At 52.2% G+C, this 17,185-nt stretch overlaps 1 protein-coding gene across 1 annotated transcript; it reads left to right on the top strand.

Moving 5' to 3' along the window:
* The first annotated feature begins 2,484 nt into the window (after positions 1-2,484).
* On the top strand, positions 2,485-17,154 carry CAVIN1 (caveolae associated protein 1). Its single transcript, XM_048926854.1, has 2 exons — positions 2,485-3,175; positions 14,807-17,154. The coding sequence occupies exons 1-2, from the start codon at positions 2,756-2,758 to the stop codon at positions 15,470-15,472; spliced, it is 1,086 nt and encodes a 361-aa protein (XP_048782811.1). The 5' UTR covers positions 2,485-2,755; the 3' UTR covers positions 15,473-17,154.
* The last annotated feature ends 31 nt before the right edge of the window (positions 17,155-17,185 follow it).

Genomic DNA, 17,185 nt, shown 5'->3' on the forward strand with positions numbered 1-17,185 from the left:
CGCGGAGCAGTTGGGCCGGGGCGCTGCAGCCACGGCCTGATGGCAGCCGCTGCGGGGCGGCACCCGGCTGAGGGCGGGGTTCCCTGCGGGGCTGGGCCGCTCCCTGCCGCAGCCCCGCCTGCCGCTCCGCGCCCTGCCGGCCCGTGCCCGGCTCATTGCCCGCAGCGCCGCCGTCTTACTGCAGAGCTGCGCTGCCGAACGTGCTGCCCGCAGAACTGAGCAGAAAGCAGCGCGGCGCCCGTGCTGTGCTTCACCTTCTTGTTCAACTCCACACTTCTGACTGTTTGCTTTGAAGCTGAAGGATGCTTCTGTTTGCACTGTCCCTGCCTACAGGGAGATCCAAAGGTCAAACTCGATCTACCGCTCAATAACAGCACCGAGAAGCTGTTCGTGCTGCAAGAGATAGAGACGAATCCACTGCCCTTAGGTGTCCAAATCAGAGGGAAGGCTGCAGTTTGCCACCTATTGGCTTTCCCTGGTATGCCTCTGCTGCGGAAAATGGCTGTAAGGAAGCGAGTCTTAACATAGAATCTTACTCACTGCATTTCAGCTTGGGGTGTGACTGCTGTGTGTGCAGCAAGCCCAGAATGTGACGCTAAATGTGCTCTGCTGGGTATCGAGACTGAAACCAAGTTCCTGTTCTGTTGGTTTATGTTGCTCTATCTCGATTTATGTAATCAGTTTGGTGTTGTTGCTTTTGTTCCCAAATGGGGAACCTAAGGCTCAGGGATTGCAATAAAGTCACAGAAGGAACTATAAAGAGAGTGCTGGTCTGCATCCTGCTCTGAACATAACATTTCACAGAAAATTGTTGTGGGAATCCACTCTGAGGAGATCTCCCCAGTGACAAACAACTGCAGAGCTTCGTTTCTGCCTGGCAGGAGGGAGGGATTTTTACATGGAACTGACTCATCAGCACCAAACACTGGAAATAAATGCTCAGGAAAAAGGTCCCTCCAGAAAAAAACAGGGTGTAGAAAAGCAAGCTATTTTTAATACATGACATAATACCTATAGTGGAAGCTGCACAACACAACTTTCTGAAACCAAATCCAGATCAATGGTGTGCTGTGGGTAAACAGCATTGAAAAGCAAGCTGTCACATGGCAGAGAACACGGGGGCACAGAAAGTGCTAACTGCAGCAAGTAGTCCTCATTAAACAATGATCCTATACATCTGTTGTGTGTAGTGGATTTCCCAGCTTGTATGCTAGGAATTAAGGATTTCTTCCAGTACTGGCTTGAGGTATGAACCTGGATAAACCAAACTTTGTAGGGCCTTTATTTTATTTGCCTGCCAGGGGCAAATGTCAAGAGTGGGCTTGACCCCAATCTGAGGCAGGATGTGCTGAGCATGGGTTGCTGTCATCAAGGTACAGGGCAAGAGGGAACCTGCAGCCTTCCCAGTCTGCTCACAGCCCTCCAGCTGAACCTGGAAAGGTTTCATCTGCCCACACCAGCAGAGGCTTCACAGCAGTGATTTCCTCTGGCTGAGCCACCAACAGTACAAGTAGAGAGATCCCATCCAGGGACACTTCCAGGATAGAAATTTTCCTTCATCGCGTTCCTCTCCTTGGTCGTACCAGGTTGTTGCAGACACTTTGGGAGCACATCACGAGTGTCTTTTAAGGCAATAAGCTGATGGTGGTATCACAAGCCATAAACTTCTGCCAACACTGTAAGACTCCATGACTTGCCTTGTGCCAAAATCAAGGTTAAAGTTAGCAAAATAGGATGATTTTCTCCCCTCGTTTTCAAAAGCTTTATGTACTGTATTAATTTCTGAACTGATCAGGTGATTGGTTTGTTTGCTTGTTTTACCAGTGATGCCCAATGTAGCACAGAGTATTTGAGTATTCCTTAGAAGTACATTTCTGCATGGCGTACGTGGCAGCATGTCCTGCACTGAAGCCTGGTGGTGGGATTTGTTGGTGAGCAGAGGATTGCAGAGCAGAGACAGCTGCTTTTAGGTAGGAGTGGCCGTTGGCTTCACTTCAGGGATGAATTACACTTATTTCTTTTATGTAAAATCCCGCATAGCATTGTGGCACTCACTGTACACATCGTGCACATTCCTGCTGTGCGTATTCAGACACATGGAAGCATGTGATTCTGTGATCCAGAGTTTATTTTTTGTAACTACTCTGAATTTCAGCTGCTTTTTAAAAGTAGTGAAAACCAAGCTCTCAAAGTACTGGAAAAAAATGCCAACAGTTGGCAAAAGATCTGAATTTTCCAGCTGAACTTGAACGTGTGCAATTGTTTAAGCTCTAATGTACACAGCTGCAATGTTTCTTTCCAGCCGCTTCCTGCGCCGATGTTTTTGTTTTTTCCTCTCATCGCACGTAATGCCTTTAGACTTATGGTAAAGGAGAGGCTGCCGGAGTTTCAGAGCTTTGCATTCCTTGCTGAGCTGTGCCTGTGTTTGCATGCAAAGCCATCGCCAGCCCTCCAACTATTTTAATCATTTCAAAGAGGGTGGGCCATCAGGCATTTGGCAGCGGGCTCCTTTTATATAGCTGAGGTGGAGTCAGCCAATGACCTGCAAGCCTGGAAAATTTCGCAGGGCAGTTTCACCGGACAGCTTTGCAGAGCTGTGCCATTTGAATTTCAGCACAGACATCCACGCACTGCACTCTCCATTTCTGGCGTGTCTCCCAGCGCAGAGTTTAGCTGAGGCTCGGGTTCAGCTTTCCCTGCTCTCCCTGCAGCGGCAGTTTCTCTGGGCTCTCCTAGCCAGGACTCCCCAGCCATCATGGAGGATACTACTTTGCAAATTATCGAACCACCAACTGCTTCTGAGGCCTCCGAGGAGCAAATGCCCGAAGAGCCCATCAAGTCAGACCAGATCAACGGCGTGATGGTGCTGACCCTTCTGGACAAGATCATCGGAGCAGTAGATCAGATTCAGCTGACCCAAACACAGCTGGAGGAAAGACAGCAAGAGATGGATAGTGCAGTGGTCAGCATCCAGGGAGAGTTAACCAAGCTGACCAAAGCTCACACCACCACCAGTAACACCGTGAACAAAATGCTGGAAAAAGTGCGCAAGGTGAGCGTCAACGTGAAGAGCGTCCGGCAAAACCTGGAGAAGCAGGCTGGGCAGATCAAGAAGCTGGAGGCCAACGAAGCGGAGCTCCTGAAGCGCAGGAATTTCAAAGTCATGATCTACCAGGTAAGGAGCAGAATTCCACCCTTGCTGGTGGCTGTTCTCATTCCCGCTGGCTCTGACTCGCTGCACGGTCCGTTCCTCACCCAAGCTCCCCTGCCTGGCCGGTGTTCCACGTGAACGTGGGTCTGGAGTTGCTCTCATTCATGTTTTAATGTCGTCCGTGTGCTCTAAGGTAGAGTTGCTACTTTTTTAACAGGAGCTTTAATGAAGATAGCGCGAATGCCCCAAAGTGATTATTGTGGAGGACCAAAGTGTTACAATAACCTGATGTACTGTGAACTGAAAAAGGGGCAGGAATGTTTGGTGTTATGGGGGGTGAAGGGGGGGGGGGGGTAAATCCACCTGCTGACTTCTTTTGTAGTCGGAGAGCAATAATGTTTCCTCTGTGACACGCATCTTACGGCCGGGCGCAGTGAGCATCGGGGCTGATCTCACTGGTGGGACAGACACACAGTGGGGGAAACAGCAAACAGGTCTTTGAGGTCAGAAATCCTTTGCCTTCGTGCCTGCATGTATTTCCACATTCTTTTTATGTGAGCTGCACATCCTGAGTCTCCTAGTTGTCTGATTACAGTAACAGCTTTGGTTTGCTTGGTGTTCATAGCTTGTGTGGAGGGGTGGATTTTTCCTTTAATCTTAAGGAAGAGAAGAAAAAGGAATATATTTATCTCTCTTTTCCTGTCTGGAGTCACTCCTCTTTATCAGAGCAAACTCTTGTGCTGGGCCATGGAAAAAAAGTGAGTGAAATAGTTAATGATTCCGTTAGGAGCCTCAGGGCTGATAACAGTGTCAGGGACAAATAGAGAAATGTCCACTGCTGACCACAGAGAGAAGAAAACCAAAACAAAATGGGAAACAATTCTTACTACAGTGTCTGAAGGGAGAGCTGATGATAATGAGCTCAGGAATCTGGCAAGTGCTGGGGCCTCTGCAACTCTGATTCACAGCATAAGCATCTGTACTTTTATTGTGCATGAAGGACTGAAATACGTGAGCATACTCAGACCCCACAGGCAATCTGACCAGTTTTGTGTCTATTTATCGCACGCTCTTTATGTAAGGCTTTTGGAGGACAGACCTACCCATGGAAAGGGAGAATGGAACCTGGAGGTACAGCAGAGGCAACAAACGGTGCAAAATGAGAAGAGCCAAGGAAATTGTTTTACAAAACATTCCGTGTGGGTTATGGAAATAGGTAGGAAGTTGGCAAACTGCTGAGTGCAGGGGAAGCATCCAAAATATTTGCAGCTTGTCATTTTCTGGGCTGCTCCTTTCTGTTCATTGCTGCTCATGAGTATGGAGTAAAATTTTTCTTTGAATTTAAAAAAAACAATTTTGCTTCTGAATGGCATCAGGGCAAAAGTAACAGAGACACAATGAGGCTGGGACAACTGCACCCGAAAACAAACTCCATTATGGGTCTGTGATGTGTGAAAACCAGGAAGAAATGATTGTGTTACGGTTAATGTGGTAATCACAGCTGTCGCACTGCTGTGCTGCGTTGCTGCACAAAGATGGATCCATGCAGTGAGGATGGTGCTGGCAAGCCTTAAAGCACAAGAAATGCGCTCAGAGCAGCAGTGTAACCAGCCCTCCCTGCATGCAATGATGGAAACAGTTTTGTTCAGCAGAAAACATTTCTAAACGTTATCAGTCTGCAGTCTGTCGGAGCTACAGGAGTTAATATTTCTCCTTTGAAAATGGGTGGTTGTTCAATGGATGCATTCATCTGTAGATTGAACTCCATGAGAAGTTCATCATATCATTTTAACCGTACAGAAACCTGGCAGGAGGGGTTGGTGTAAAAAAAAATCGCTGCGTGTCAGAATCTCCTTTTCTGCTGGAAACGTTCTCTGGAAGTCAAACATCTGGGAGGATTTGGGGAGTTCTGCTTCTGGGTTGGGAGATTTTGTTTTGCCTCGTTTTTCTGAGAGGAAAAGAATCGAGTTTGCGTTTTGCTGTGATGGGAAGATGGTGCTCCTCAGAAAGTTGTCAGTCTGACTCTGGGAACTGCACAGCAGACACTGAGCATCAGGGCGCAATTTTTTGTCTCAACGAATTCACTGCTGTGTTTTATCACGGCCGGTAATAATGGGCTCATCAACGACGAGGGTTTGCTGCTGGGATTATGCAAAACAGATGATGCCATTGCACTGACATGATTTGGCTCCATACAGACAGGAGCGATGCTCGCTGTGTGCGCTCAGCAGAGGTGTTCACCCGGTGGGGACGCCGTCCTGCTGCTTTACCTCCATCAAACTCTGCTTGTTGGCTGCACCCCGCTGATTCTCCCTGCTTTTACTAATATCCTCCCGTGTCTCAGTCTTAATCATCAACGCAGTTTTGCAAAATACAGCCCATAAAGCCAAAACTCAGGGATGGCCCACACTGTGCGAGTTGACATGTGGAAATTACGCTGTTTTTCCGAGCTGTGTCTTACTGTAGAAACAAACAGCTGCATTACAAAGCAACTCCCATCTAATTTGGTGTTTCGGTTCTTCAGGCCCAGCACCCATCAGGGTCTAAGCGAGGTTCTCTCATGTTGACTTAATTACTTCTCTCACGGTGGATGAGATTATGACTGCTCAGGGAAAGCTGCCTTTGGAAAGCTGTGATTAACTTTCCTGCATAACTGCATTTCCAGTTGTGGATAAAAAGGCAAAGATTTGCCAGTGTTTTCTTTTGGGTAACAAGAGAGAAACTCATCTTAAGCGACACAGAATGTTACATGAAACAGCGATGGCTGTTTTTAAGCAAGGTGGCTGAACAGAAAACTGTTTTGCGCAGATTTAATTTTGCATGATTCGGCGTTATGAGAGTTAAAAGATGTTGAGGACAAATCAGCATTTACAGATTGCAGATCCTGTTATTCTTCCAGCAATCAATGCTGCGTCTCCGGCAGTTGTTCCAGGAGTGCAAATGGGCACCTTGAGAGAAGAGGTGGAACTGCACACGAGTGTTTTGCTGTGCTAGAGGAGAGGTTAGGAGGAAGAGAAAATGAAATGCTATTCGGCTTGAGCTGCTGGATGAGCCTGAAGCACTTCTGTCTGCTTGCTTTCAGGGTGAGTGGGGACGGCAGTCAGACGTTCTTTTGAACTCAGTGTTGTTGTAAACAGGACTTTCCTTCCTGAAAGGCTGGATGTCAGATGGCTGCGTGTGCCCACAGGGAGCGCATACAGAGCTGCCAGTGCTGCCTCTCTGCCTTCTGCCCTGGGCTCCCGCCTTGCTGAGAAATCAGCACAGCACATCAAACTGAGTTGGAGTGGCTGCTAATACAGCAAAATGGGGTGATTCATCCCAGAGCTCCTGTTTACAGACAGAAATGGGGTGGTTACTGCAGTTCATGTTAGGTAACAGCAGCTCTTGAAGCACACCCTGCACCCCGTTCATCTGACGAGCAGCACGTGTCAGCGTTACGTAAGCATGCAATATTTCCTCCAAACTCTTTTTTGACAACTAAATGTATTCCTTCAAATGCCAATGGCCTGTTTTTGCTACAGCCAGATGCCGTAAGGCTCGCAGCGTTCAGCAGACATATCGAGTGTTTCTAAAACGTGCTGGTCCCTTACTTGGAGACTTACGTGAGAGCCAAACTTTAGAGGCATTCTGCCTCCTGAGGGGCAGCTTCATTATCAGAGAAGGATGTTTGTGACGGTTTGCGGGGCCAGAAGCTCCTGCAGGGCTTCACTGCGCTTTGGTGAACTCCGCAGCTGCCCAGAGCCCCGCGTGAAATGGAGCTGCTCTGGGGAAGGGCCGGGCAGAAAATGCACAGTCTGTACAATGGCAGGCTGCTAGCAGCGGTATAAATAGCACAGTTTGGCTTTTGTGCCTCCAGTAGGCCTTATACGGATGGGAGCAGCAAGATCCTGGGGAGGAGGGACGCATTGCAAACCCACGCACTGCGGTGGCGGAGTCGGAAGCCAGAATGAAAGGCTCTGAGCATCCCTGTGCCCTCCGGCAGCTCCGTGTGGGCAGTGCTGCAGGTGGAGAGAAAAAGCACTGTGGCAGCTTCGCTTCTGTTCTGCTGCTCGTGGAGCGGTGGGAAAGTGCTGTTCTATGGGAAGGAGGGAAACATGGTTTGAGTTGTTTCCTTTGGGCTGCAGCCCTGAGTTCAGACCGCCATCTCCCTCCACTGTGAGGGGCATCGTACTGACATCTCGACGTGCAAAGCTTCCTTTCTATTTCCTGCGTATCGCTGAATTATATGAATCTCAAAATGATTTGTGGGAGGCTGTGCCTCCACTGTGCATCTAAAGAGTTCCTGAATGTTAACAGCTCATTTCCAGGATTTTGCTTAGTGCAGATGACTCTTTCTACCAAAAGGCAGTTCTGGAGCATGGCTTTCTCTGTTGCAGCTCGGAATCAACTGCTTTAATATTTCATTGCTCAGATATTATTTATAAGCAGCCAATGTTTGCTGAAATCCTCTCTGTGCTGCAGTTCCATACTGAGCTGTGCAACAACAAATTCTCTTAGAGCAAAGGGCCAATTTCCACTCTGCTGCACTGGGTTGTGCCTGTGCCCAACGTAAAGCACAGTGCTGATAGGCAGCAGGCTTCACCCTCGTTGGCCCTGTTTGGGAAAGTGTGGCTCTGCAAGATGTTATCCAGCACTGTCCAGGTGCAGGATAAGACAGGGACCAGAGACAGAGATGCTCAGTGTCAGTGAGGGAAAATGAAATATTTAGAATAAAAAGTCGCAGGATGTTTAGTCAGTGCCTCCTACTTGAGGATGCAAATGTCAGTATCAGCACTGATGTGTCTGTGTGTCAAACTCCACCTCAATTGGTTTGCCTTCAGAAACAGCTGCGGAGTTGTTCATCAGCTGGGCCAGGTTTATCCGGGAGGAGCACCTGTGCGAACAGGCTGACAGTGGGATCGAACCCCTTTCCTTCTGTCAGCGGAAAAAAAAGAAAGAAAAAAAGGCTTCTATTTCTTTGGCTGTCTCCTGCAGCCCTGCCTTTCATCTGACTCATTGTTAGGCAAAAGCATTTTTCCAAATAGCCTCCTTCTCAGCTAGGATGTCCTGCACCGTTCTTCCCTGTCTCTTCACCGCCAGGTTTGAGGTAACTCCAGTGCCTGCACCAAGCTGCTCGTTCTCAGCGGCTAATGGAGAATATTTGGCCTTCTAAGAGAGTTTCCAGCAGATAACGTAACTGGAGTGCTTGTAGAAAATGATGCCAAAAAGACTGTACAGGACACAGGATTTCAGAGGATAAAATGACTTCTGCTAGTCAGGGAGGTACTGCTTGAGAATGAACCAGTTCATCCCTTCAGCACTTGGCTTTTTCCCTTCATATTTTAGATCTTTTCCTTTGTTTCTGCAGCAGCTTTCTGGTGACTTCTGACTGTGCCAAGGAGTCAAAGCTTCTCTTTCTGCACCTCTCCTGACCCTGCTGGAAAAAAGATCTGTCCAACCTTTAGAAAATGAGAGTCAAACCCAAGGCTGTGAATGAGAAAGGGTAAATTCTGTGTGTCAGCTGCTCCTCGGGCTTCCCAGTAACCACCCAGTGTCCTGGGGATACATTTAGCAAAAGAAAGAAGCTTTGATGTAGGGGTGAGGTATTTGCTAGGGTGCTGCTGTGGGTGTCTGAGCTGCTGGTGTTGTAGGGGTGGTTCAGGGTGTTGTTGGTGCTTTGACAGAGCCAAATGGATGCAGGTCTGGAACCATACCCAGCTTTTGCCATCTTTGCAGCTCATGTTAGCAAACATAGACTTAGAATCTTTCTCTTTTCATGCTATTACACGTAGAAGAAAATTCTGCTTTCATCTTCGTGAGAATAAAACAGAGATCCATCATAACTGATGTCAAATCACTCTGTGAACTGCGGTGTGCAGAGTCTGCAGCACTCAGCAGGAGTGTGTCTGAAATCACAGCAGGGGTTGTGCACCTCCCAGGGTGTGCAGCGAACAGGAAGATACTCTTCCTTCCAAAAATCTTTGCAGATTGCCTTTGCTGTCACAATTTGCTACCTAGCTTCTCCCTTTACTAAATCACACCACCGTGCCTCTTCTTTCTGCTTGTTCTTCTACTAATCTGGATGATGTTTGTCGTCATTCCTGATCAGATTGGCCAGTGGGGAATAGGTAAGCTTTTTCATGACGCCTCATTCTGCCGGCCATTGAAATGCCATTTTCCTCACCTTAGCCTGAGAAGAAGCAGAGAATGCCCTTTGAGTCCTCGGCAGAGCTCTGAGCCGTCGCCAGCAGCAGTTCCCAGCGCTGCCCAAAGTGCCGTGGCCCAAATCAGCAGAAGACATGAGAGGAGGCAGCAGCCGTAGGGCCCCAGGAGGGGCATCCGCGACGACTTTCTGAACCTCTTCCGAAGCTCTGAGAGCCGCTGATTGTTGTGCCTTTGTGTTCTCGCCTGTTTGCGGCTGCTATGAGCATTTAGCCCCGCGGGGCTGATGCTTCCAGCTGGCAGAAATGCCTCTGCTTGTTGACTAACTGCTTGCTGCTTGCTGCCAGGGTTGTAATGGATGGTGAGGAGCTGTAATTCTCTTGCAGGCGTTGCGGGACTTGTCTTATGCTGCCTCTGTGAGCAGGGAGGGAGGCGCTGCCCTTCGCTTTGCACGAAGGGCTGCAAGCAGCGCAGGTGGCTCAGCGAGAGTCACACTGTGACTGGGCAAGCCCTGCAGTATTCTGAGCCTCAGTTTCTCCCTCTGAAACACAGACCTTATAGCACCTACCTCCTCAGACTTGCTGTAAAGTTGAGTTTATAGGTATATGTGAAATGATTTGGAGTTACTGTTTTAAATAGCACAAGCTGCTTGATATGAAACTAAACCTGCCTCGTGAGGACATAGCAGCACCTGTCTGTTCAGTGCTGGGCTCTGCTCTCTGGGAGCTGTGCTTCTGCTGCGGACTTCAGACAGCGGTGACTTTCCTGGCTTTGTCTGCCCCTTTCCTCAAGCCATAAAGGCTGTGGGTTACAGCGCTGTGGGGCTGCAGGAGATGTCTGAGGCTCCAGGTGCCCACAGATGGACTCGCACTGTGTGTGCAGAGCTGCTCTGTTGGAAACCCTGTGCTTCGTGGCTTTTTTTTCCAGTGGAAGGGCCCAGGAGCCAGGCAAAGGTGAACTCAGCCTGGGAATGTGGGGATCAGGGGAAGCTGACAGTGAAAAATTTTCATTTTCAAGGACGGTGAAAAGATATAAATTTTTTTAAGCAATTACCATTTGTTGTACAGCCATACAGGAATTATAATCTCCAAAGGCAAAGACGCTGAAACACAAAGCACAGCTTTTCTCTTTGGAGGCATCCGAACCTCCCTGGACTCTCTCGGGCTGCGGGTGCTTATCAGGAGTGTTGCAGCTGCACAGGAATAGCTGAATCCTCCTTCCGAGGACACGGACTCAGGGTCAGCACTGCACAGCATCCCTGAAGACCAGCAGCCGAGATGCTGCCGTGGCTGCGGGAGCACAGAACTGCTCTGCTCCAGGGCTTTGCTCTGCCCTGGCAAGCTGCCTGCTGCCAGGGTGCTCGGCATTCCTGCCCCAATTCCTCGGCTGTAGAGAGCCCTGGGCAGGCAGAGGGGGTGGCAGGGCAGACACACACTGAGCTTGGGCCTGGCCAGCATCGGCCCTTTGTGGTCAGAGGAGAAGCTGGGGATGTGAGCGCTCGTGTTGTGCATGGTATGGCTGCATGTCAACGGAACTCAACTGTTTGTGCCGTTACAGTTGTGTAAAAATAACAGAACAGAATGAATTGCAGGTGTGAGTTGCATGCACGTGTGAAAAAAGCTCCATTAAACCTTCAAAATGGAGATCAGAGTCGTGAGAGTCCCGGGACTCGTTTTATGTCCCGATAATGAGATCCTCTGTTCAACAGCAGCCTAGGAGCCCCTCTCCAGTTTTGGGAGTGTTCCTCTTATCTGTTGGTGATTCTGCAATCCCTGCAGAGCTGTGCTGGGCTGGGAACGCAGCTTGGCTCCGTGCCTCATTGGCCCTGTCCGTGACAAGGGAAGTATTTACTCGTGTTGTAGCAACAGGCAATGCGTGTATGGCCATAAAGGGGCTGACGGGGTGACTCACTGCAAGGGAACTCAGCTTGGAAACATGGATAAAAGCCCCCTTAGTGCAGCAAAGCAGGCACTGCTCTGCCCAGATGGAGCAGCTTGGTGTTGCTGCAGCAGGAGCATAGGGCAGTTCAGCCCCTGGGTACCTCTGCGGGCTCCTGTCAGCTCTGAGCAGGGAATGTCCCCAAGCGCTGCTCCCCAGCCCCACACAGCTGACACGGTGCCACAGAGACAGCACAGCTCCTCTTGAGGCCGGGGGGTGGGAGGGGGTGGCACAATGTGTGGGGCGAGAGAAGCACAGGACCAGCAGGGGCTGGAGCTGAACCTTTCTGTGCTTGGAAGAGGCTGATGGCCTGGCTCAGCACACGGCCACCACTTGCCCCACACTGAGCACAAAGCAAGGAGGATTTTTCTTCTGCTGAGATAAAAATCTGAGAAATCTTGTCTTTGTGCCAGCTGGATTCAGGCACAGGGAACAGAGCTGGTTTGCATCTGCTGATGGGAGGGAGTGTTTGAACGCCCCAATGTGGGGGATGCCAAGAGCGTGGATTTCGGACTCCCCCACTCTAAGGGTCAGTGTTTTCCCAGTAAAAATATCATGTTTAGAATGCCTGCTGTTAAAAATGTGCCTCATCTGGGTGAGCCACGAGTGGAGCAAAGTGTACGCAGCACAGAGCTGTGCCCTCAGCAGGGATTTGCACAGCAGCCGCCTGCAAAGCCGGGGCAGTTTGGGATCGTTCTGGTGGGGCCCCTCTGTCCTTGTCTGCAGCAGGCGTGCAGGGAGCACTGATTGCTGGAGACCTGCGCCACTCTGCCTGCATGTGCTGTCGCAGCCCCTGGGCAGTGCCTGGGATGCTCAGAGCCCTTTGCTCATCTCAGGGCTGTCGTGCACTCAGCTGGAGCCTGCTGTGTCAGCAGGAGTGCTGCCTGGTGCAGATGGGCCTTAAGTCAGGAAAGTGACCCAAATCAAACACTGCTGTTCTCAAGATGGTTATCTGCAGATCTACAGATGGAGGAAGAGTCAGGGCCGGGGGTGAGGGCTCGCAGCCTGAGAACGAGGGTGGTTTGGGGGAATTTGGGTGCAACAGCAAGGCAAGTGCTGCTCCCGGGCCCTGGTGGGGTGGATGCCTCCATGCAGTGAGGGCATTACAGATGGTGACACGGGGGAGTGCTGCTGGTGCAGCCCAGCCCGCTGTGTTGGAAAGCACAGTTATAACAAGAGGGAAGGCAGTTACCTCTGGGCAGATAGGGAGTTTTTGTGCTGGCTTTTCTTTCTGTGCACATACGCCTGGGAGTTCACCAGGATTAGGATCTGGGTTTGCAGGATGTGGTCATTTCCAGCACTGGTGCCAGGGGAGCGGGGATGCCTTTGTTCTGTCTCATTGTGTTGAGGTGGGGGAAGGAAGTGCTGCAGTTCCCGATGTTCTTGGCAGGGCAGGTCTCCATGGGTCTGGGGGATTACTCCTGCAGGTGTTGTGCAGAATGTGGTCCTGCTGTCCTCATGGGGAACATTGGCTCTGGGCTTTCCCAGCCCCCCTGAGAGCTGAACATTGTTCCCTCCTGAAGGGGATATCGAATGGAGGAAACATGCGTGGGCTGCCTCACCTTCCAGAATTTATCCTGAGTGGCGATTTGGAGGAGGCAGAGCCTTGGCCCTTGCAGCTTTGACAAAACCCAGGAATGGGACCCTTGGTGATTTTCCACTGTTTACACCATTTTCTTCAAATTCCCTCTCAGTTCCGGAAATTCTGCTTGTTCAAGGAGCAGTGCTGTCCTGTGCTCGGGGAGGAATGAGAAAACCAAAGCTATGTCACATCATGTCACAGCAGCAGTGGTGCACAGGTGGGCAAACATGCACTCCTTCCCTGCATCACAGGAGACATCAGAAGGTCCCCAGCCTCCCAAGAAAACTTGCACAGAAACATACATGGGGCCAGCGTGCCTCTTCAGGCCCTGTCCCCAGCAGCTGTGCGACGCTGGGATGTCCTGGCTCTTGACATCTGTGCTGCTCATTAGCCAGCAGGCAGTTTGATGCAGCAGCTACAGCCAGCGTTGTATTTGGACCCCAGCCCTTTTCTTCTGAAGCTGCTGCCCCCAGGGCTGGCCGTAGCACCTGCGGGTCCTTCTTTCCCATGGCCTTCTCCAAGCCCCAGCCCAGTGCACTGTGCTCTGTGTGTGTTCCCAGTGCAGGGCTGTGCCTTGCTCCTGCTAGTTCTCTGGCTGTGCTCACTGCAGCACTCCCTGCCTCTCCCTCCTAGCTCCATTGGTTAAAATGACTTGGGTGTAAATTTCGGGGCTGTGTGCTGCAGCTTTGTACAGCGGTGGGCTATTTCCAGCCCGTCCTGGGAACGCAGTGGTGATTCATTGCAGCAGGGACGCACACTATGTGCTGCTCAGATGAAAACCAATCCCACCCCGGACCTGTGCCCCTCTCTTGGCTCCAGTGCCCCTCCTGTGCACATGCCTGTCCTCTGCCACAGAGATCACAGATTTGGCTGACCCAGGGCAGTGGAGAAGCTGAATGAATTTGCCTTTAGTCCTCAGGAAAGGCAGTATAGCTGCGCTGTGTGCATCAGGATTTGTCTCAGCCTCCTTCAGATACAGTCTCAGAAAAGCATGGCGGTGAAATGGCAAAACCGCCCACATGCTGCGCCCCAGGAGGCATCCCAGCCCCACATCATCTCCTTGCAAGACCTGGGAAAGCCTGGTCCCCAGCCAAGGCTGCCACTTGCAGCCCAGTGCTGGGTGGGCATTGGGAGGCGGGAGGGAGGTGGGGGGAAACTCCTGAGGAAGTCAGGGAGGGCTCTAAGCAAGGCACAGAGGGACAAGGAGCCTGGCACCGGGGAGCAAACCACTGCTGCCTGGCAGGGAGCTCCAGCAGCGAGCAGGATCGGATGCACAGCGCCTGCTGAGGCAGCCGAGGCAGCAGCAGGTCAGTTCACAGCTCGCAGTTCGCAGCCGGGCCCAGCTGAGCGCCTGCACAGCGCCGTGAAAACACTCGGGAAACTGAGCGCTGCTGGTGCAGCTGTCAGCACTGGGTGCCCACAGCAGACACAGCTCCACAGGGTCCCAGCCGTGCAACCAGGGCTCTGCAACAGGCATAAGTACACGAACGAGTTGCATGGCAGGAGCCCGAAGTTTGGTTTCCTGCAGCACGATTGCAGCCTCCTCCGGCTGACACAAGCAGCCGTGAAGCACCAGAGCCATAGCTGTAGGTGTGTAGCTGTGGCATCGCCTCCAGTCCATGCTGTGTCCCATAGCATGGGATGTGGGCCGAGCACCTCACATGGAGGGGAGTCTCCACTGCAGGCCCCAGGAAAGTTGAGGACAGAACTGGTGGGGATGGGGCTGTGAGAGGGCCAGGAGATGAAGGGAAAAGTCTCTGGGACCAGCCCAGAGAGTGCAGAGCTCATAAATGTGAGCTGAAATACAGCAGAGCCGTGAGATCCAGTGGGAGAGAGCAGCGTAATTTATTAGCAGCTCTGATGGGGAGGACAAACCTAGGCCTGAGGCTGCCAGGTTTGTGTCACCATGAGTCATCGCTGTGCTTCTGCTCAGTGCTGAGCAGGGCTGCTGAGGTGGGTGCTGTGTCTCACTGGCTCCGCTCTGTGTCTTGCAGGATGAAGTGAAGCTCCCATCCAAACTGAGCATCAGCAAGTCTCTGAAGGAGGGCGAAAAGCAGGAGAAGGAAGGTGAAGGCGAGGAGGTGCCCGCAGGTGAGGACCATGCAGAGGAGGATCACATCCAGCTCTCCTCTGATGAAGAGGTGGAGATTGAAGAGATTATTGAGGAGTCACGGGCAGAGCGCATCAAAAGGAGCGGCATGAAGAGAGTGGATGACTTTAAGAAGGCATTCTCGAAGGAAAAAATGGAGAAGACAAAGCTGAAGACCAAGGAAAACCTGGAGAAGACCCGCCACAACCTGGAGAAGACCCGCCACAACCTGGAGAAGAGGATGAACAAGCTGGGCACCAAGATTGTGACTAATGAAAGGAGAGAGAAGATGAAGACTTCTCGAGACAAGCTGAGGAAGTCTTTCACGCCTGACCATACCATCTATGCCAGGTCCAAGACAGCCGTCTACAAAGTGCCACCCTTCACTTTCCATGTCAAGAAAATTAGAGAGGGAGAGGTGGAAGTAAAAGCCACAGAGCTGGTGGAGGTGGGTGGAGAGGAGGGAGAAAACTCGGATCTGATGCGTGGGGAGAGCCCTGAGATGCACACACTGCTGGAGATCACAGAGGAGTCTGACGCGGTACTGGTGGACAAGAGCGACAGTGAGTAGGGCAGGCAGCAGCACGGAATGGAGGATGGAGGCCGAACACGTAATCATTCACATGTTGAGATCTCTCTTTGCCCCGGTGCCCGGGGGGAAGCGTACACAGCATCTTTACTACCCTGCAGAGCCAATGCCAATCCCCTGCCTGCTAGGACAAGGTGTATTTTATATTTTAGTTTTAGCACACATAAATGTTAGGAACACAGGACTGTTTTTCTTACACTGTCAAACCACCCTTGGAGACCATTCCTGCCGAAGCTGCGCGAGAGCCTTCCAGAACCCAGACCTGGAGAAGGGCTCCGAGCAATGGGGACCCAGCCCAGCTGGAGAGTGCTAAAACCAAGATGACAGCTGTACACCTGAAATGCTCAAGCGTCCTCTGTGAGCACAGACCTGGTGTCAAGAATGCCCGCCCAGCCTGCAAGGCCCCAATTCCCTGTGCCAGGCTGAGTGGCTGTCACCGCAGACAGCAGATGCATGGGATCCGAGCTGCCACCCGAGGAGCAGGGGGTCTGCAATGCACCCAGCATGCGGGAGGGAAGAATGGAGCAATCCTGTCAATGGGCAGAATAATGGTGAAGCTGAGCAGCCCGGCGGCACGCAGGCGGTCTGCTCCATCCTTTCCTCCCAAGGACCAGATCACTGCGGCGGAGCCAGGACAGCTTTGCCATAAAACCAACCTGCTGCTGGGACTGCAGAGCCCTCACAGCCTGCGCCTGCTGCCTCACCCCAGCACTGCCATCGCCGGAACAGTGTGGGCGCACGCTCCCCAGCTCGAGTTAAATCCCAGCTGCCTGAATTCTGGCTGGGCAGGGAATGCAACGAGCTGGACACTGCTCCCACCTTCGGTGCGTGCCACCATCGGTGGGCAGTGAGTGCACCCCAGCCAGGCAGAGGGTGGCTGTGGGTGTTTGTGCCAGAGGAGCCCACACCAGCTGTGTTGCGTTGCCAGAGGAAATTGGGATGCGCTGATGCTGTGGGAGGCACCCGGCCGTCAGCGAGCAGCCTTGACACCAGTCCAGCACCACATCTTGAGCATTTCTGAGCATCTCCATCCTTCAGGGGTTCTGGCGCGGCTCAGGCTCGTGCCCACGTCCTGCACTTCCCTCCCCATTTCCCACTTTTCGCGGCTTTGCTCTGTCCCTATAGGATCACACGCAGCCCCGCGGCACTGCCCGGCTCAGCCCGCACAGCTCTCACGCGCAGCCACCGCACGGCAGCAGAGCAGGAGCAGGCGGGAGGCTGCGGCCCCACAGCTTCTCCTGGGAGCCGTGGGTGCCCCGGGGCGGGTGGACGTGGGGGGTGGGATGCGCCCATCCCTCCTACTCAGCACCGTCCTACGTGCCGCTTTCCTTCTGGCCCTGCTCCTCCCCGCACAGCCGGGACCGCTGCTGACATAACCACGTATATAAATTTGCTTTTCCTCTCAGATCGTTCTCCCTCTCGTTGTCTAACGCACCCTGCCCTCCCCACCCCGCGGCCCTGCCCTGTGCCCGTGGCTGCGCTGTGCTGCGTGCCCCGGCCCCGCGGGCTCCGCGCGGCGCTGCAGCCCCGCACAGTGCAGCAGAGCCGCCGGGCATCGGTCCCACCGCGGTGCCCACCGCGGGCGCGTTGGACAAAGCTCTGATTGTTTTCTATGACTGCATCCTGGTGAGCAGCACAACTAATAAAGGCTCTTTTGTAAAGGAGCAGCATGACGCCTGCTGAGCGCCGGGCCGG

The sequence above is a fragment of the Lagopus muta genome, chromosome 25 (assembly GCF_023343835.1).
Source record: "Lagopus muta isolate bLagMut1 chromosome 25, bLagMut1 primary, whole genome shotgun sequence".
Classification (NCBI taxonomy): Eukaryota; Metazoa; Chordata; class Aves; order Galliformes; family Phasianidae; genus Lagopus; species Lagopus muta.